This window comes from Anarrhichthys ocellatus, unplaced genomic scaffold (assembly GCF_004355925.1).
Source record: "Anarrhichthys ocellatus isolate YVR2014 unplaced genomic scaffold, GSC_Weel_1.0 scaffold1, whole genome shotgun sequence".
Taxonomy (NCBI): Eukaryota; Metazoa; Chordata; class Actinopteri; order Perciformes; family Anarhichadidae; genus Anarrhichthys; species Anarrhichthys ocellatus.
In genome coordinates this window covers 17,038,336-17,060,339 of record NW_022280031.1, presented here as the reverse complement: position 1 = coordinate 17,060,339, position 22,004 = coordinate 17,038,336, and the positions used below count along the sequence as shown (strand labels likewise).

General features: G+C 41.3%; 1 protein-coding gene across 1 annotated transcript in view; it reads right to left on the bottom strand.

The window, feature by feature from the left end:
• Window positions 1-22,004, bottom strand: part of slmapa (sarcolemma associated protein a) — a 56,925-nt gene that overhangs the window by 11,880 nt on the left and 23,041 nt on the right. The window contains exons 4-23 of the mRNA XM_031849768.1: window positions 17,336-17,372; window positions 15,468-15,530; window positions 14,220-14,315; window positions 13,620-13,691; window positions 13,377-13,517; window positions 13,125-13,262; window positions 12,426-12,594; window positions 12,183-12,233; window positions 10,784-10,915; window positions 7,617-7,682; window positions 4,905-4,964; window positions 4,659-4,736; window positions 4,101-4,181; window positions 3,548-3,607; window positions 3,227-3,352; window positions 2,971-3,045; window positions 2,730-2,830; window positions 1,820-2,024; window positions 1,608-1,725; window positions 1-196 (exon numbers count right to left, since the gene is read on the bottom strand). Coding sequence (XP_031705628.1) covers window positions 1-196; window positions 1,608-1,725; window positions 1,820-2,024; window positions 2,730-2,830; window positions 2,971-3,045; window positions 3,227-3,352; window positions 3,548-3,607; window positions 4,101-4,181; window positions 4,659-4,736; window positions 4,905-4,964; window positions 7,617-7,682; window positions 10,784-10,915; window positions 12,183-12,233; window positions 12,426-12,594; window positions 13,125-13,262; window positions 13,377-13,517; window positions 13,620-13,691; window positions 14,220-14,315; window positions 15,468-15,530; window positions 17,336-17,372 — 2,065 coding nt within the window. The remainder of the gene's footprint in view (window positions 197-1,607; window positions 1,726-1,819; window positions 2,025-2,729; window positions 2,831-2,970; window positions 3,046-3,226; window positions 3,353-3,547; window positions 3,608-4,100; window positions 4,182-4,658; window positions 4,737-4,904; window positions 4,965-7,616; window positions 7,683-10,783; window positions 10,916-12,182; window positions 12,234-12,425; window positions 12,595-13,124; window positions 13,263-13,376; window positions 13,518-13,619; window positions 13,692-14,219; window positions 14,316-15,467; window positions 15,531-17,335; window positions 17,373-22,004) is intronic.

The following is a 22,004-nucleotide window of genomic DNA, read 5'->3' as shown; positions in this document are numbered from 1 at the left end:
TCTCTCTGCAGTGTGTGTGTGTACCTCTCTCTGCAGTGTGTGTGTGTGGGCCTGGGCCTGGTCCAGCTGGCTCTTCAGCTTGCTTGCGTCCTGCAGGTGTTGATTCTCCAAAGAACCCAGTTTGTCTTGCAGATCCTCCTCCCTCTTCTCCAGAGACTCCAGACTGCTGCTGAGGACCAGACTCTGCTCCCTGGTGCTACACACGCACACACACACACACGCACACGCACACACACACAGTGTTTTAGCAAACATTGCAACGTGCTGACCTGATTTATCACCTGGAAGCAAATGTACATTGATCACCTCTTGTGATCTATTTAGATGTTACATGGTGACATCAACAGTTTGGTGTGTGATTAACAACCCTCTGCTATTTTCCCCCTGAAGGTTAAAGTTACATTTCATAAAACTGTAAACACTTCTAACATTTGGGCAGGTGGACTGTATTTTAGGTGAGGTGCATCCATAATAATACTACTAATACTTAACAGTTTATTTAAGAGCATTTGCATGTTTTGCATGTAGCTGAATGAGGCAAGACTCCAACATAAGACGTTTAGGTTGTGGTCGTACAGGAGGGATGAGACAGCAGACATCTGCAGTTTAACCCGAGTGGTGCGTGTCAGATATTTAATGAGAAGAGCTGCCAGCGGCACCGGCAGTTTATTGGAAGCTAAACACAGCTGCGGATAAAAAAAGCTGCTGACTGCTCTGGTTCAGTCAGTCAGCTGTCGCCCTCTCGTCCCGTTCTGCCTGAATCAGCTGGACACCAGGTTTCCTTCAGTCCATCTCGTCCTCAGTTTGTCTTTTAGTGCTGAATCTAAACTCTGAACCTGTCAGGACCGTTGGACTTGGGCGGCGTTCCTGTCAGCTGTGCTGAGGTCAGAATTCCTAAACTCGATCACGGCTGTCACACAGACTTTAGGTCCAGTTTAAACGTCCATGTTCTGGGTCGATCCTCACCTTTTACACTCATTTAAGATGTTTGGGTACTTCTCAATACAACGTTTAGTATATTAAATTCTGTTTTTTATCAACTAAAAAATATTTATTACAGTACAAAAGTTTTACAGCGAATAAATCTTTTAAATTCTGTCAGCTTGAGTTCAGCTTATGAATAAACTTCCTTCATGGTTGTATTATTATTTTTTTGGCTACTTACAAGAGTTAAAAAGTAATAGTTTGGATTTCACTATTCTCAAGGTACAGCTTGCTTAAAACCAAACATACAAATGTGTTAAATTCATGAAAGAAGTACTGGGATTAAACTGATTCTGATATTTTCGGGGCCATTTTGTTCACTTGTGGTTCGTGTCAGAGAAGAGTTTCCAAGACATGAAGTACAAACATTGCTGTGTGATGTCACGATTGTTTAATATCTCCATGATCTCTTTCACCATCTTGGACAGATGTTTTAATGGTCTGTGTTTTTGACCTGTGCATGTATGAAGATGTGTTCACAAACTAAAAACAAAGCAAGACAAAAGCTACAATTTCACATCCATCTCAGTTGCACGAGACGTCTTTTCTTCACCTGAAAGTGTCAACGAAGGTAACCCCTGAAAACATAAGGTGTCATGTAAAGTGTGTGTGTGTGTGTGTACCTGCTCAGCTCATTCTCCAGGCCGTGCAGTCTGTCCGTTAGAGATTTCCGTTCACCTCTCAGACCGTCACAGTCCTGCTGCAAACACACACATCGCTGCTGCAACATAACGCACTCCGCTGAAGGAGAGGAAGAGGAAGTATAGTTACAATTAAAACCGACATGTTGTTGATGTTGATTCAAACAAACTAAAACAGTAGACCCTCTTCTCACCCTGCAGCTGGTTGGCGGTGCTCCGCTGCTGTTGCTGCTGCGTGAAGGACTCCTGCAGCCGGCTGATCTCGCTCTCGTACTTGGCGGCCGTGTCCCTCCATTGCTCCAGCTCGGACCGCACGACGCCCAGGTCGGCCTGCAGGGCGGCGATCTCCCGCTCCCGCTCCGCTGTGGCCGTCTCCATGGCGTGACGCAGGACGAGGATCTGACAGCAACAAACACAATCAGTGACGTCACGTGACTGAGATTTACTGTAAACCGACAGACAGGAAGTCTGTTCTGGACAAGAAGGGGTCTGAGTTTTATGCCCCAAATCATACCCTGCTTTATGGTCTATTTGACTCTAAATGGACCATAATTTACCAAATGAACATCATGCTGTATTGAAGAAGACTTGAAACTAGAGATTGAGACCATAAACTCATGTTTACTGAGGTAATAAATCGAGAGAAGGAGAGTCATTTTCTCTCAGACTTCTATACAACCAGAGGAGTCGCCCCCTGATGGACACTAGAGAGAATGCAAGTTTAAGACACTTCTACATTGGCTTCACTTTTTTTTTTTCCGGCAAAGCAATGAGCTACAAGTTATTTTCAATGGTGACATAAAGCTACAAACGGACGCCCGACATTGTTGCTACAAATCAAAGATGAGCTGCTCTTTTTCTGCTCCTACTGTGAACATAAGAGGAGCGTAAGATGGGGCTGTGAGGAGTCAGAGGGGAGTTGGGAGGAGCGAGGAAGGAGTAAAAAGGGAGTCAAGAGAGGAGTTCAGAGGAGTTGGGGACCTGTCAGGAGGAATTGGATGGGAAGGAGTCAAAGAGGCATCAGAGGTAATAACAAGGGTGTCAGGAGGAGAAGTCAGAGTGAGGAATCAGAGGAGTAGAAGGCAGAATGACATGGAGGGGTACCTCCTCCTGGGCGCAGTAGAGCTCCTCTCTGGTGGTGCAGATGGTGCTCTCCCTCTGCTCTCTCAGTGCCTCCATGTCGGCTTGTAGCTTCCCAAGCTGAGCTAAACACACACACACACACACACACACAAAGAGAAGTTAGATGGGAGTAAGGTGATCATGTATACAGGCGTGTAGTATACTCTGTGTGTGTGTGTGTGTGTGTGTGTGTGTGTGTGTGTGTGTGTGTGTATTCACTTACTCTGCAGGTACTGGATCTGTTTGGTCGACTCTTCAGTCTGCTGAGAGTTACTCCTCCTCTCCTCCTCCAGCAGAGCTACAGACAAACAGTCATGTGGTCACCATCTTAATCTGGCATGACGTCATGTGACGTACAATGAGAGCAATATTGTTTTAATTAAATGTCCTCACAACAAGAATCTGTGGACCCTGGTTGGAGCTGGGATGAAGTCACAGCACATCTGAGTTAAATCTAGTGGATGATTTTAAACTGTTACCTTGTAGGTCCTGACATCTCTGCTTGCCGGTGTTGGCTAATTCCTGGGCGTCCAGAAGCTCTCTGTGGAGGTGGTGGATGACCTGCTCCGTGTCTCCAGGCTCTAGACCGGCCCGATGCAACTCAGCTACACACACACACACAGTAAGTCAACATTTATACATTTTCTTTATGAAAAAAAAAAAAAGGAATTGCAGCCAACACAAGCGAAGAGCTCCCCCTAGTGGACAGTTGAGTGTATGACTGAATGATGTCTGTTGAGTTGATGGTCTGTTGCTGCAGCACAGAGCACTACAAAGCAGAGATGAGCTGCCATGGTTACCTTTGAGCAGAGCTACTCTGTTCTGTGGTTCGATCAGCTCCTGGTCGTCCATGTTGCCGTCTGAAACACACACACACACACACACACTTATTTATGTTTCTCATGGCAAATTAATTCAAAATGGAATAGAAAAAACACTTGGAATGCTTTTTAAAATAGCCACAAGGTAAACCAACACAAAACAGATATGATATATATATATATATATATATATATATACACACACATATACACACACACATATACACATAGATCGATCTATCTATCTATCTATCTTTTTAACAGACACATAAGTGTTTTAATTTCAGCTGGTGTTGACTGGTCCCACAGAGACAATTCATGTCCTACTCTGAATTATCAATAACCATATTAGAAAATAAATTTAAATATATTATTCAGGTTACTTATTCCATGATGAATTCATACACTCATACAGACTTCAACACTATTAATACAAATACAGATGGATGAGACGTGAGGGAACGACAGATTCACAAACTGAAGTGAAATACTTCTGGTTCCAACATGAATCATTGTGTGCGTTTGTACTGACCTGACGTGTCGTCACTGCTGCGGTCTTTGCTGGGACTCAGAGTGTCTGACATGTCTGACTCTTTGGCATCCATCGGATTGCCTGTGGACACACACACACACACACACACACACACACATGTAGGTTGGGGGTTCCATGTGTCCAGAGGAAATGTATTGTGGCTGCTGATGAGCCTGAGCTTTGTGTGTGGATGACAAACAGTCAGGTCTCTCACAACAGCGAGAGACAGAGGTCACTGTAGTAGGATGTGTTCCTGTCAGCAATTTTATCCTTTGTGACTTCACAAAAAGCCAGTCATCACTGAACACATCACACAATGAAAACATGGTTACAACACATGATATTGGTAGATTTATAGCAGCTGGGACCCGTAGAGGGTAGAGCTGGATGTATAGTTTGTGTTAACGTTGCAGCTACAGCTACATGAAGCTACGAAACTCTGAAGCTGCGCTGTACGATGAAGCCGTTTGGTGTTGCAGCGGTGATGCCAACAGTGAAAATCTACCCTTTCATTCAAAACCGTGTGTGTGTGTGTGTGTGTGTGTGTGTGTCCTCTACCTTTTAGTCGGTCAGGGCTGGCCAAGATGTCATCGTCTTCTGTGGTCTGGTTGTTCTGTAGGTGAGCGTCCATCACTTCTACAAACACATACATATAAACACAGGGGATGAATTCTCGGTTCATAGCCGGAGTCTGCTTCATCAAGTTCAGTTTGTTTTCTCTCTGATATCTGGTGTTCGTTCACCGACTCAACTGCTCCAGGACTTAATTGATACTTTTTACTTGAAGTTCAGCTGAGCTCTTACCGGCAAAGTTGGCCAATTTGTGGATTGAAGAACTCACAGTCTCCTTCAGCTGTTTGACCGCTGCAGGGAGAGAATAAGAAAACAGAGAATCAGTGAATCAATCAGTTTAAATTGGTTATATGGTTATTTGATCAATCCCAAACTCTGCAAACGTTCAATAGGCCAACTGAACACCCTGTTAATCATTTACACTGACTCGGGGTGAGGTAACAGCTGGATCGGTGGCTGGTTAGTCCAGATGTTAAGTGTAGAATCTCAGTGAAATAAAGTTTCACTTTTGCTTCTGAGGTTGGTCAGATAAGTGAGGTTGTGCTCATCTTCAGACATTATACATCAAAGGAATCTGTGTTAGCCGAGACAGTATTGTGTTGTAAATATTAAAATGACACGCTGCAGTATTACATGGATAAGTACATGAACTGTGGACACCACTGTACACAGAATAAATTAGTTTGTAGTACAGTTATGTTGTATAGTTACTCTGGAGAGGGTTATTGTCTGAAACATGTCAAATAAAGACTATTCCAGATTAAAGATGGAAGTAAACAAAGCATCATCACCTCTATGGAATCTCACTTGGATAATAAAACCCACTACATGTTAAAACAAAGTCATTGACAGATGTTCTATAAATCTTGTTTCAACTTTTTAACCAAGTCTAGCCCATTAAAACTGATGCCTAGACTTGGCTGTGCTGTTATCAGCTGCTCCCACGATAAACATAAATCCACAACTCGATACATCCAAATGCAAACGCTCTGCACTAGTTATGATTCCTAGTCACAAAGAGGAGAATTAGTTTCTTCTGTGTGTGTGTTGCACCACAGTAATAACAGTCATTAGAGCAGCAAACGTCTCTGCCAGCTGCAAACAAAGAAAAGAGCTGGTAAAAATGTAGGCAATCAAGGGAAGTTTCCACAAACTTGACACTTTAATAACTCCTTCAGGTATTTAAGCCGTCCATTAGAATAGCTGCTAAACTACTTCTCTCACAACAGCAACACGAGGAGAGAGAAACCAGGAGGTTAGCGAACTAATCCAGTGAAGAGCTACAAAGTCAGCATGCAGAAACTAAAGATGGGAAGATCTGCTAAAGAAGAAGAGAAGCTGAGGACCGACCGGTCGACCGGAGCTACAGAACCAAAACAAACCACAAAACAACCACCAGAGCACCAGATAAACCTGCAACTACCGGACAAGTTCAGAGAGCTGCAGCAAGACCGTTCAGACAGCAGCGAGACACAGATACACACACAAAGAAATCAAATATCTAAGAACATGTTCACGTTGTACAAGTTGGTTTGTTTAGAAGGTCCCTTCACTCAAATCAACAACAACAAATATTATGTTGCCCTCAGCGTATTCTCTCCTGGTTACTCACGATAAACCACCGAATACGACACCGTTCAGATTTTTGTAGACAGTGATGTCTGTGATTATTCTGAATAACGGGGACATCGTTTCTCTGGATAGAGATATCGCTCTCCAGATTTTTAAGTTTAACTTTTGGATGCTTTCAGCAACACAAATAAACATATTCGAGTCTATTGTGTTGAGGTCTTAAAACCTGCACAAATGAAACAAACTATCTGCATGGATGGATCCTAGGTGGGAGGTAAGCGGAAACACTTTGGCTTTATGTATAATACAACAACTATCTTATGATATGCTTATCTGTACAACTCAAGTCAAAGATGTCGGCTATGACTTTCTTTACACAGTCACCAGATTTACTCGGATGGATCTTAAAATGGAAGAAAAAACATCTGGAAAAGAAACGAGTTCTGCCAAGATGTCAAAATGACATCTGGGTCAATTTGAAGTTTAACAGTAACAGATCCACATCATGCGCTCCTCTGGAGGATATGTAGTGTGTGTGTGTGTGTGTGTGTGTGTGTATATATATAAATATATATAAATATAAATATATATAAATATATAAATATAAATATATATAAATATATATTATATAAGTGGAGAAGCACCAGGAAAAGAAATGTTAGGCATGTAAATAAAAATAATCACGTAAATGCTGAGATACTAAGACAAAATAATTACTTATTAAAACATAATTATGAGAAAAGACATGTTTGTGTCATGAAATAAGTAAAAGTCTTAAATTATATGTTATGCGCTCAAACTGTCGCTATGTCCTGATCGTAGTATACGAGACAGATAATCTGGTTCCTGGGGCTCCCTTTAGTCCTCATGACGTTTGCAGGATTCCACCGTGTCCGATGAAAAACAACCAATCAGAGTCTCTGAAGCAGCCGTCAATCACTGCCAATCACAGTGATTGACAGCTGCCACAGATTCATATTTGATCTGATTGTAGTTCACGGGCTTCAACAGCAGTGATTGACAGCTACGTCAGAGACTCCTCTGCTCTGATTGGTTCTTACAAGGAGGCAGAGTAACTATTACGATTATCTATCTTATGAGCTCAGGACTTAGTGACAATTTGAGTAAATATGACCTAAGATACAAACTATAGCTTTAATATCACATTAGTAAATGATGAAAAGGTTAAACATTTTGATTTATCTGATCATTTTGACTGAGAAAGGAAACGTTTGACTTAATATTTTATCATTTTGATGCAACATGCCTTTCTTTTTTTGACTTGTCCTAGCAGCAATGGGAGTGTGTGTGTGTGTGTGTGTGTGTGTGTGTGTGTGTGAGCACACAGTAGGAATGTGTGATTGTACTCACGCGGACACTCAATCAACTGTTGGATTCTAGTCGAGTCTCCTCCGCTGTTGTTAACATGACAGTTGTCTGATAGAAAAACAGAGCGCTGACATTACTAAGAGGACGATCAGGAGAGGACTCGGGTATTTATTTCAGATTCGATTGATTCTGCTCATCGATGCAACATCTAACTGAATCTAATCGTTTCAGAATGTTTGGAGGCTAAAAATAAAAATCTGGTCTGTTTTCTACGATGTTTTCGCTCCTGTGTTTTTGACTAACAGGTGAACATTTGTTTTTGCCAGGATCATGTTTGAAGTTACTGTTTTTTCAGCTGTTTTTCAGCCACAAGAGGCTGAAATGAAGTTACTATATATACACACGTACCTCGTGTTTTGAGTGCATGGACAAATGTTAAGCTCACCTGGAAGAAAATGAATCAATGAAGGACAAAATAAGGCTTTTCATCCTGTTTAGAACATGACGGGCACTTCTGCCTCTTGTGGTCTAAATGAGTATTACAACAACAAACACTTCTTGATCCGGACAAAAAGAATATTTTCACAGATGAAAGAAAAAGAAACTCTGAAAAGTTTCAAAAATGGAAGTAAAATGAAGTAACCTAGAAAATTGTTCAGACTAAAGCTTTTTTCCCATTTGTACTTAAGACTGGAGAAATAAATCATTTAGATCAGACTTTGAAAATGGGTCACCAGAACTTTGTTCTCTCACTTGCCTCTCAGGGCTTCCGTAGTTTCACGACTAACCAGCACTTGATCTGGTCAAAACACACATGTTGATGCATGTATAGCCAGCTATGTTCTATATTGAAGAGCAGAAGAATCGATGAGCAGAATTTAAATTTAAACAAACCTGTTCCTTTCAATACCCAACTCTGTATTAGAAGAGGACGAGATGCAGCAGAGAGAGCCGAAGACAGAAATGATGAAAAGACACAAGCGGGTAGAAAGCATGAAGGAACTATCGAGTAACAAAGAGATCAATAACTTCACGGACAGATCGATGCTTGAGAAACAAACGGGCGGGGCAGAAAATCAAAGCCATGGCAGGAATAACAGTGTTTCTGGACAGATACCACAACACTGTAACAGCAGACAGGATGTGGACAGACAGACAGGAAGACAGACGGTCTCTGACTTTACAGATCAACATGTGGAATTCAACCAGCTCAACTACGACTTCATGGAAAAATCCAGTCATCGCATTATTCAGGAGGAGTTTCTGCAGCGAAGCATGAACTCTCAACTCCAGAATCAGAATGGAAACTCAAGATGTGACCTTAAAAGTTTCTCCTCAACTGGCACAGACAATGTACCGAACGACAACAACACAGACTCACTGGAGTTCAGTAAGCCGACGTTATCTACGCAGAAAATGAGAAGGACTTTTACGAAGACAAAATCTAAGCAAAGACGACACATTGTAAAGAACAGTAACATAACTCTAAAAGACCCAGGAACATCATGTCATGTCTGTTGAGTGTGAACTTAAAATGAGGCTAGAACAATATTTCCCTGGATCAAAAGTTAACCCCCCTCAGAGACCCACATAGATCTGTTTGTGTGTACTTTTAGGGGGCGACAGCAGATATTTCAAATGTTTATTTCTTTTAATTTTGATGATTATAACTGACAACTAAAGAAAATCCCAAATTCAGTATCTCAGAAAATTAGAATATTACTTAAGACCAATACAAAGAAAGGATTTTTAGAAATCTTGGCCAACTGAAAAGTATGAACATGAAAAGTATGAGCATGTACAGCACTCAATACTTATTTGGGGCTCCTTTTGCCTGAATTACTGCAGCAATGCGGCATGGCATGGAGTCGATCAGTCTGTGACACTGCTCAGGTGTTATGAGAGCCCAGGTTGCTCTGATAGTGGCCTTCAGCTCTTCTGCATTGTTGGGTCTGGCATTTCGCATCATCCTCTTCACAATACCCCATAGATTTTCTGTGGGGTTAAGGTCAGGCGAGTTTGCTGGCCAATTAAGAACAGGGATACCATGGTCCTTAAACCAGGTACTGGTTGCTTTGGCACTGTGTGCAGGTGCCAAGTCCTGTTGGAAAATGAAATCTGCATCTCCATAAAGTTGGTCAGCAGCAGGAAGCATGAAGTGCTCTAAAACTTCCTGGTATACGGCTGCGTTGACCTTGGACCTCAGAAAACACAGTGGACCAACACCAGCAGATGACATGGCACCCCAAACCATCACTGACTGTGAAAACTTTACACTGGACCTCAAGCAACGTGGATTGTGTGTCTCTCCTCCAGACTCTGGGACCCTGATTTCCAAAGGAAATGCAAAATTTACTTTCATCAGAGAACATAACTTTGGACCACTCAGCAGCAGTCCAGTCCTTTTTGTCTTTAGCCCAGGCGGGACGCTTCTGACGCTGTCTGTTGTTCAAGAGTGGCTTGACACAAGGAATACGACAGCTGAAACCCATGTCTTGCATACGTCTGTGCGTAGTGGTTCTTGAAGCACTGACTCCAGCTGCAGTCCACTCTTTCTGAATCTCCCCCACATTTTTGAATGGGTTTTGTTTCACAATCCTCTCCAGGGTGCGGTTATCCCTATTGCTTGTACACTTTTTTCTACCACATCTTTTCCTTCCCTTCGCCTCTCTATTAATGTGCTTGGACACAGAGCTCTGTGAACAGCCAGCCTCTTTTGCAATGACCTTTTGTGTCTTGCCCTCCTTGTGCAAGGTGTCAATGGTCGTCTTTTGGGCAACTGTCAAGTCAGCAGTCTTCCCCATGATTGTGTAGCCTACAGAACTAGACTGAGACCATTTAAAGGCCTTTGCAGGTGTTTTGAGTTAATTAGCTGATTAGAGTGTGGCACCAGGTGTCTTCAATATTGAACCTTTTCACAATATTCTAATTTTCTGAGATACTGAATTTGGGATTTTCCTTAGTTGTCAGTTATAATCATCAAAATTAAAAGAAATAAACATTTGAAATATATCAGTCTGTGTGTAATGAATGAATATAATAGACAAGTTTCACTTTTTGAATGGAATTAGTGAAATAAATCAACTTTTTGATATTCTAATTATATGACCAGCACCTGTATATACTGTGTGTGTGTATATATATATATATATATATATATATATATATCATATTAAGATGTCTACTATTATGATAATCAAACAGACTACCATCAATATCTTCATCTCCACCAAATGCACCATCATCGGTGTCTGTATCATCATCCTCGTCTTCCTCCTGGCTCTCAGGTGTCTGCCAGCTCCGTTTGTCCTCGACTGGTCCGTGGGAGACAATGTCGACATCTGTCATGTGACCAGATCAGATTCAGAGATATATATATATATATATATATATATATATGCACAAGTTTGTCGGAACTTTTCAAATGACGGCAGGTTCCTTCACAAAGTGGCTAGTGAGGAAGAGTGATCAGTGAGCAGCCATCACCTCCAGCATTCATGTTCAGTGTCGTCATTCAACACCCAAGAAGTCAATCAGTGACCAGAAGCTCTTTTTCCCCAGAAGAAGAAGAAGAATAACCAAAGCAGTGGACAGTTTTGTACCCATTGAATCGACCCAGATAACCCAGAAACCCCCAACAAGCCCCGCTCCGGTTCCACAGAGAGCCACCGTGTCCCCGAGACAACCGGCCTCCTCTGGCACGTTTTATTAAAAAGATCACATGTTTGAATCCTCGTTGAGCCGAGGAGGAGGGGCCAACTTTGAATGTTGCATTTACAAAACAGACAAATCCTTCTCATTCTGCCTTTAACCAAACCGCACTTTGCCAAAAGACAGGCCTACATATTGGTATGAGCGACATATTCTTATTTCGATATCCTGGTTGTGATTCACTAATAAATCCGAGGGCTCCTCATCAAAAATGTTTCCTTATGCTACATGTTTATTTCAAATATTATTATTGATTATATTTTTGAACTATTTATAAATATGGGAATCAACCTATTGGTGGGCCCTAGTATACATTTGTTTAGATTATTTTAATAGTATTATTTACAAGAGTGTGCATGCACGCGAATAAAGCTTGTAATTCTAAATCCAAAGTGAAACCGTTATTTATTGTGTTTTCAACATTTGAATGTCTGTATTTAGGGAGGACTGATGATGTATTAACAGTAACAGACCTGCTACCACGGTGACTTTGAAGTTTCTGAATGTAAATCTAGAACAAAGTGACAGCTGAGTGTCTCTGAAAGCTTCAAGATCTTGACAGAAGTGTACCGAGGGTTTACGTAGACCGAACATCAGAGAAATATCTCGACTTCAGCGCGAATCGACGTCACACGTCCCCGTAAACCACCAGAGGACCCCTGAGGGCCGGAGTCAAGAGACCGAAACAGAAGAAGAAGAAGAAGAAGAAGAGCCAGACTTCCACTGTGACAGACAACAGAGACAGATGAACGAAAAAAAAAAGACCGGCGAGCAAACAGGAAGTGATGTGGACACCATACAGGATGTTGTCATGCATTATTAGTGCAGGATGAGGAAGTGAAGTTTGCAGCAACAGAGAGATGAACAGCGGAGCAGACCAGAGACATGAGAACTCACCCAGGCTGTTGTTTTCTTTAATACTTTTCTCTTGCAGCTGTTCTAACCGCACTGTAAACAACAACAACAACAACAACAACAGCAGAGAGAAGCGTTGACTGACAGGAAGTCCCAGCGGAGCCCCATGATTGGTCAAAGGCCTGTTCTGACCCGCTCACCGTGTTAAAGTTAAAGTGATTGGTTTGCAGGGTGCAGTGTGTCAGCTTGTTAAATGTTAGTGTGTGTGTGTGTGTGTGTGTGTACCCTGCAGGGCGACGAGCCTCTCGTTGGTGAAGTCGTTGTCGGCCTGCAGAGCTTCGATGCGAGCCTGGAGAACCTGCTCCTTCTCCTCCATCTCCTCGATCCGCAGCTCCAACTCCCTCTTCTCCTTCGCTCCCCGCTGGGTCAGCTCCTCCTGCCTGTCCTCCGCCTCCTGGAGGAGGGAGAGGAGGGAGGGAGATAGAAGGAAGGGTGGAAGTCAAGAGTCAGAAAGAAGGAGAAATGGACAGAAATATAAGAATGGGTAAACAGAGAGAGAGAAAAGTAATACAAAATATTATATTTAGATAGATGGACCAAAAACCAATTATTAACCACTGACGAATATCAACTATCTAAATAATTACTTATAATTAATTTATTATTATATTATCATGTAATTATTATAGTTAATTACATTAACCATTTAACAAGGTATCATCATCATCATCATCAGTTGTCACTTAATAATAACCATCCAAATAATATTTATAAAAGACTTACAAACCTTTATTAATCACTAACAAAGTGCTACAAAAATCTGGTCCATCGATGTAAGGTTTATAGATGTTTTACAAACGATTGGTTTACAATCAGCTGGTATCAATAACAAATACTTAATATAGTCTATAAAATATAGTTAAAATAACTAGTTGGATGTTACAGTAGCATCACACACCTACACTGCAGTGTCTGTGTGGGTACCTTAATTTTGTCCGTGAGCTCTTTGATCTCGTTCACGGCGGCGTTGTACTTGTTGGCGAGCTCCCTCAGCTCCTCCTGGCCTCTCTCAGACATCTCCTTCAGGTGGGTGCACTCGTCCTCCGTGTTGCTGAGCGAGCGCTGCAAGAAACCACAAAATAAAATGTATATATAAACAATGAGCCACGTACTTCAAAATGACAAATTCACCCTCATAGCGTGGTCATTTAGTATGAACATGAGTGTGTGTCTTACCTCCACCTCCGACAGCTTCCTGACCACCTCGATCTTCTCCTGCAGGACTCTCCTCAGAGACTCCTTCGCCGTCGTCTCGTAGTTGTGTTTGTCCTCCTGTAGAGCCAGGAGCTCCTTACGGATCCCTTCCTCCGTCTGGGACTGTCAGAGAAGTTATGGTTTTATAAAAGTGGATGAAAATGTTGATTTCATTTTGATCCATTTATTGCAGGAGTTATTTCTATCATAAAGGTACATTATTACCTTCGAGTGAGCCTGTAGCTGACTGCCCATCACCTCCAGTCTGGAGAGCAGACGGTCTTCATCAATCAGAGCCTGGTGAGGACGGACACACACAAGTGTGAGTGCAAGCTTAGGTCATAATTCCCTCACAGAAAAATATGGCAAGTCAGTTTTTTCCATCATCTTGCAGCCCTACTTTACACGATACATTTGTACAGATGTCAGGCATTCTTGTTTGCTTTAAACACACTTTATCACTGAAAACTTAATTCAAAGTTGTAAAAAACACTTTAGTTTTTCGATAAATTGTATTCACAAGTTGCAACATGTAATTTCCATATGACTTGGTCACAGCAGTACAGTAAAACCAAGTATATCACTAGTACAATACTGTCACAACATACTGTAAATGTAGATTTATTGATATTAAATATCGCATTTAATATACATGATGTCTGTGTGACAACAGGACACATGTACACAGTTGCTATAACTTCCATTACATTAGCAAACAGATAAACTGACCGAAGGCTCAACTGTCAGGAGTAAAAAATGCTGAGTCACAACTAAGAGGATGTGTCGTGACATTCAGGTTTAAAGTATGATGGTGGTATTTCTTACCTGCCAGCTGCTCTCTGAGGCCTCCTGAGTGTTGGCTAACAGACGCTGCAGAGTGGCTAGCTTCTGCTCCAACATCTGCTCTCTGTGTAAGGCCTCCTGGTAGAGAGAGGTAGGTAGGGAGGTAGGTAGGGAGGGAGGGAGGTAGGGAGGGAGGATAATCAATGACTCACATAAGAACAATGGTTATTTACCTTAATATATAAAATGAGATACATTTTGATTGATCCCAAGAGAGGTTTGGTTGACAGATATGGTAGAGATAAATAAATAGCTAAATAAATAAATAAATAGGTGCGTAAAAAAGCATATGGAGACAGAATTTCTGGGTAAAGTGACAGTAGTGTGATTAGCAGCAAGTCTATGATTAAATAGTGATAATTGTTGTTTGTATTAATTAAGAGAATGTAATATAAATAAATATGTTCTTCTGGAAACATTCAACAAAAAAAAAAAAAAGCTTTCATTTTCAATTCACTTAATAACGATTTCCTTAAATGATACGAACTGTGTGCATTAGTTAACTTCTATCGGTCAACCTGCTAATCTCTTCATACCGCTGTCAGCTGGTTACATTAACTAGCGGATATTTAAATGGTCTGACAAATCAAGACTGCGAAACTGAATTTAAGACGTTTTCTATGCCATCCTAACTTCCTAACTCCTTTAGTTCGGACAGTTCTGTAATGCTAAATACCCATCCTAAGATAAGATCGTTAGGAAACATGTTTCTGTAATAAATAAAAAATCCTAAATGTCATCTTAAAACTGAGATCAGACAGATTCCAGACTGAGGAAGTTTCTGTAACGAGGCCCCGTGTCTATGTGAGAATATCAGCTGTGTGGGGTTCGTGTCCTTCACTAATCAAAGAGGTTACATAAGTACTCAGGAAAGAGTTCCAGGCACTTCCTTCAGGAATAATGAAGACCTACTCATCAGCTTTAGATCTTTTCTGTGCTTCACTGATCATCTTTGGGTATTTCGTGTGATCCGCTCTCCTGTAATGTACCCGACTTGCTGATGGGGTTTTATATTTTTAATGATATAATTATGGATGGATGAAAAACAGATGATGCTTCATGTTATATAATGAGGTCAGTTGACATCAATGAAAGAAAGATGAAGCAGGGTTCCTGCCCTGCTCTTCTTATCCTATCCAACAGTAAAACCGTTGTTACATGAACTGACTCGTGTGCCTCGTTATCGTCAGTGTGGTTCCACAGAACGACCAGTAGGTGTCAGTGTGTTACCTGTAGATACTGGGAGAGCTGGAACAGTTCCTGAGAATACATACTGGGAGTGTTGGCAGCAACCTAGAAAATAAACACACACGGATCACGGTAACATATCGACAGTAGTCTGGAGTTCATTCAGTGTTTGCATACCTCACAATACTGTGGGGATGAGCCCTGAATCTCCAGGTTCACGTATAAAGTAAAACCAGTGATCAAACTGGTGGACCAGTGAGCCAGATGCACGCGCCTACACAGCAGCCATCAGCCCCAACCATGTGTCCATCTTAAAATAATATCCGAAACACATCCCCACACCCTGTGTTTTATTGTTTTTCTTACATTCAGAGGTATCCGTTGTTGTACTTCCCCCCCCCCCCCCCCCCATTTCCAGTCTCTATGCTAAGCTAAGCTAACAAGCTATGTACCGTACGTAACAGAGACTAGAGATTGATGTCCATCTGAACGTTCAAGTGTATTTTCAAAAATGTTCAACTATTCCTCGCTTGATTTAAATGTTTAAAAAAGGCTTAATGGCAGGGAAAGCAGGTGCAACATGACCCACTGACACATGGTCTTGTCCAAAAACCACACAGACTCTGTACTTTACACCTTAAGTCTGCACGTGTGTGCGCGCGTGCGTGTGTGTGTGAGAGAGAGAGTGTGTGTGTGTTTCTGAGACCCGAGAGGCGAAAGGATCCTGCTTAAAGACACTTAATTATGTTAGAAAAGTGGTTCAAATCGAATCACAGCTCCTCCCTAACACACACGAGCACACACACACATGTACACGAGCATACACACACACACACACACCATCAGCCTACATTCCTCAGACAGGTTACACTGAGGCCCTGTTGTTCTCACTGTTGCAGGGAAACACAGAACAGGGCGAGGCAGCTAACAGAACGCTAACACGGTCCAGACAGTGTGTGAAAGTAAAGTCTGGACTTCAACAGTTAGCCTGACGCTGTAGCACAGTATAGTACAGTGCTGTGTGCCATGTATTGATTGACTCAATATGGTTTAATCCAGTGTGGTATGATGAAGTCATCTTTATACACTGAAAGCCGACACTTGAGCTGATTGGCTCAACTCACTGTATAATAACACGTGTCACATTTGAATTTTTGAGGCAGATATTAATGTCGATGTTTGGGAGTTTAAAGAATCCGATAAAAATATATCTCAAGATATTTTAAAAAACGAATTGCATACATGTTTCCATGCTATTCAGCTAATTAGCCATCTAGCCTGCAAACTGACATTAAAGGGTCTGTTTTCCTTGATGAATGCTTCTCTGGTCGTTCAACACGATACGGTGCTCGACAAGACGTGTGTTCATGTTGGTGAGTGAGATAAGAAGACTTCAGCAGGAACACTACAGAGTGCGTGACTCTTGTGATGTGTATCAGGCTGCTGTCTGCTCCGAGATTTAAATGGCTGTATAGCAATGAAGGTTTCCATCTACATAGACAGATATTAGCTCATTATTCCATCAAATTAATGCAAAACTAGTGAGCAGCATCATGAAACCCCAAAATAATAATTACAAAAATAAAGAGCAGATGTGTATAATGTAACAGACCCCAAAAAAAGCTATTTGATTGAACTTGAAATAGTCTTAAAGACACAAAGCACAAAAAATAAATAAATAAATAAATAAATAAATAAATAAAAAAAAAAAAAAACTTTGCTCCCTCAACCAGATGAATGACTTCTGTAGAGCGACGGCTAAAACTGGCAGCAATCCCTGCATTCCTCTATCATCTGACTACTCCACTGTGTGTGTGTGTGTGTGTGTGTGTGTGCGTGCGTGCAAAGAATACTTGTGTGTGCAAACTACCCAACACACACACACGGGACAGGACGACGTCTGTTCTTACCTTGTCTACAGGTAGAGGTAACGGAGCCTGGATGACACTGGAGGAGGAGAGAAGAGAGGAGGAAACATGGTCGTCACCATAGAAACAGCAAGGAGGGAGGACACATGGAGTAACCACGGCGACAGAAGAAGAATCTCTTGAAGGTCTTGTGACACTTGTAGCTCCTCGTTAATTAAAAACCTCATCACAGCCCATTGAAGTGTTTACTTCATGTTGCTGAATGTTTCTTTGGTTTAAAATCATTTAGTAAATTATGGTCCATTTAGAGTCAAACAGACCGGGCGGGGCTACACAGTGATTGACAGGTCTAAATGGTAAATAGACTGTACATGTATAGCTCTTTTCTAGTCTTTCCGACCACTCAAAGCACTTTCACACTACATGTCATCATTCACCCATTCACACGCTGATGGCTGGTGCTATGTCACACCTGCCTATCAGATTCTATCACATTCATACACCGTAGGCACAGCTACAGGAGCAATTTTTAAGTGTCTTCACACAACATGCGACTAGCGGAGCCGGGGATCGAACCGCCAATCCTCTGATTGAAGAACGACTCTGCTCTCCATTTAGCCAGTTGCCCTGAAGGAGGTCGCTAATAGAGCCATATACAGCGTCGCTACCTCAGCGTCACTCCTCCACAGTCCAAATGTGGTCACTTACGTTCACTGGTTGCAAAAAAACAACCTAAATGCCAAACTGGAGGACTCAAAACATCAGTCCACAAACCAACGGGTGACGTAACGACGACTACGTCCAATTCTTAAATACAGTCTTTGGTAATAACGCCCAAACATACCAACAATATATTGTGAATTTTAAAAAAAGAAAACTGTAAAGACCAAGCCGCCATAAGCATAAACTCCAAGTAAAAAAACAAAAAAGCAGCTTTTTGTGGAATTTAAACCGGGGTCTGCCATGAATCTTTGAATGTAATTAGTTAAAAATCAAATGCATTTTTAGAGAAATTGTACTGTATCACAAAACCTAATATCTCTGAATTGTATCAATGTTTTCGTACCCTCCTACTGTGTACGACCGACTCATAAAGAGAGGCTGCAGTGAATGCACAGAATCACACGGAGTGAACGCGCCTCAGGCTGACGGCTCAGATGAACACTGCAGTGGATATTAGCTGTGTTAAAGCGGCGCGTTGAGGCTGTAGTGAGGAAGAGTCTGAACATCAAACAGTCAGTCGAGCATTAAGCGAGGAAAGTAAAGTACTTTAAAGTGCAATTAAAGAGAGATGTTACAGGTCACTCACACAGAGCAGCAGGAGGCGCTTTCACTGGAGTCAGCTTTACGAATAACAGCTGACACAACGTTTGTCATCAAACGTCTATTTTTACATCACATATCTGAACAAATTCATTACAATATAAATAAGTTCTTCATCACAGACACCGTTTAAAATGACACAACACAGACCGTCCTGTTTAGTTACGTGCATTAATATGTTCACATGTTATGTATCAAGTTTTGAACGTAGTTTTTAACAAATAAGGGCAGAAAACCAACGCTGAGTCTCATTAAGAGGAAACTAATCCACTATTAGTTTATGCCCCGCATGAACATGACCTCCTCGGCCGTTTAGTGGAGATATTTATTCAAGGTGTTGTATCCTCAAGCAACACACGGTCACACAGGTTTGTTTAGTTCAGGAATGAAGGTAAACTCGACTCTGGGCAGAAATATATAAGCCGACTCTGTTAATGTGTAACAGCCAACCAGCAGGAGAGGTGGAGAGGGAACAACTTTAAAGACACAACAGCCTCTCTCGTTAACTCATAATACAAGTTTAGTACGTTAAAATCATTATTCTACGGGACGAAAGACGCAACATAAGACAGTCACATTAAAATACTTCAAACATCGGTGTGCTGATGAATGAATAACGATTTATATTTCACATTGTCCACCATTTAACAACACTTGTTGATCCTTTGCCAGTCTATCTAGTTAACCAGAGCACAGACAGCTGGGTGGACCAGGAACACAGGAAGTCAGCAGTGGACCACTTCTACCTTTAAAGCTAGGACCTCCTTGGTGTGAAGCAGCAGAGCAAACCAATCTACCACCCGTCTATTCCTACTGTGGTGATCATTTCATCTGGATTAGGATCCAGGTGCCCCAGCTGTTTCTATCTCAGCCTTATCTATTTATTACAAGTTGACTAAAGTGGAGATTTACCCGCATAAAGTCAGCAAATAATAATAATAATAATAATAATAATAATAATAATAGCTGGTAGTTTCTACATATTTAGAAAACTTTACACACAAACAGTCACGGATTAACAAATAGCTGGTGCAACTTAATCCTGGTTGTTATGTCATATTAGGTTTCTACTTGAGGAACAAATCAACAAAGAAGCAACACAAAGGAGATCAAAGCCATTCGACTACAGACGGTAAAGTGAAGTAATAAAACCCTGGCAGTTTATATGAATCTAAAGAGGAAGACGTAGATTAAGATGAAGAATAAAAGTACTTTTATTAGTGACTGCTGCTTTGAGCTCAAGGCCAGATCTTAGCTAAGTGAATTGGATAAAAGTCACCTCAAAGAATAAGCCAACCATCTAAAAAAGGAGGTTTGTTTCTACATTTGCCATCAACAGCACAGGTTCTCTGCAGATAAAGGTTCTCCTTCAGCGTGACCAATAACTTCCACAGAGCGACATCGTCCATCACAGGACGGATTTCAATGTGCTGAGTTCAGTGTTTTCAGAACTGCGTCACCTCGAGCTCTGCTGCCCGTCCATTAGCCGACACTCAGGCAGAATTTAAAGTATGCAGCAGGAGATCATCCTCCTAAACATGTCGTCTGAAGAACGTCAGTCTCATCAAATATAATACCCTTTTTATCTCTTATCTAGTCTTCTTTAACACGTCTCTATGAGCTGTTAAATCATAATTTCATGAAGTATATTTTGCAAATGAATGAATAAAAACTACACAGAAACACTGGCTGCCACTTTGAATAAAACAAGTACACATATAGTAAGATATCAGCTAGTTCTAGAGTGCACTTATTGCCATTTCAATGCGATTTTTAGTAGAATTTTAGTGTTTTTTCCGGGGCCATTTTAAATCAATTAATTTACAATGCACACCAGCTATTAGGCTCTTATTATGTAGCACTCTTTAGTCTAACGTCTGCCACACTGTGGGACTTTGTCAAGACCACGCTCGTCTTTACTGCATCAATCCTACTGAATCTTTCCAACAATTTGGTGTTGCTACACTCATTCAGTCCCAGCGAACTGTCACGCTTTAATTCATCACCGCAGCAATCGCTCTGCATAATGTTGACTTGTTTATCACGACTGCCTGCAGCAGTTCTGTCACTCAAAGACTCAAAACAGCACCGACACAGCAGGAGGCTCCATATCCAATTGTATTACTTTGGTGATGATGTCACCTTTTATCCAACGCCATCATCAGGTCAACATTTTAATTTCTCCACTTTAATTTCTGCCAACCTTTTTGATATGACGTGCCATTTTCTAAATGTCCTTGTTAATCAGGGTGCCATATCGACATTATGGTTAACAATAAGTTTAATTATGACACCACATCTAAATATTAATCTGCAACGGATCTGTCATTTATATCATCCATAGAGACAACGTTCAATATTGTAAAATACATTTATTTCCACAAATTCAGGACATTGTAATTATATACGAGAGCGCTAAACAATAAAGCTGCCATCCTGATAAAAACATCCACATCTGAGTTGAAACCATTAAGCCTACCAACCTTGCACGAATTTGGTTCATTAGCAATAAATGCGACAAATTCTGCGAAACAAAAATCCAACGAGTGCCAGCCAATGAGAATCACAGCAGGGTGGGTCCTCGTGGAATGCAGGTGGGGGAAAAATCAATCAATCAAACTACAGTAAAAATAACAGGAGCCAGCAAAAGAAAAACAACCGGCACATGACGTGAACTTGAGCTTGGCTGAGCTCACAGAGCTGTTTGATGGACAAGAGGTCTGTCACTATTAACACAGCCTACGGTTACATTATCCACTCATCACACTATATATGGACGGGACCACCATCGTTTTTACGTTGTCAACACATTGCGCAAGACCTCAATCGTTTGGCTGACCTCGATGTTTCGTTTGTTTATATAAGAACATCAACAACGTTTTCGTCAACATGTCAGAATGAACAGTTATTAACAGACAATATTAAGACTGTAGCATCATGCAGACATTGCACATTTTTGTTAACAGAGGCCCGAAAGTCCATTTTATTTATGGCTTTGGTTGTGCAGTTTTATGTTATAAATGTTTTATTTATTTAGTTTTTTTCACATTCCAATTCCAGTGTTTGAATATTCTTAAGAATTCAAAGTTCACTGGTTTTTAAAGAGGTACTGAAGGATGAAGCTCAAACTTCTGAAAACTGAACTTAAGCTCCACAGCAGGTGTTTTCCAGCAGACTGAAACAAATCAAACAAATCACTCGTCTTTCTGTCCTCAAACACTGACGGCAAAGAACGGACCTGCTCCAAAATAACATCTTTTAAAAGATGGAGGAAAAAACCAACAGGATACCGTGACCTAAACTCACAGCTCTTCAACTGAGGCTCACAAGAACATCAAGTGTCACTCTCTCTCTCTCTCACACACACACACACACACACACACACACA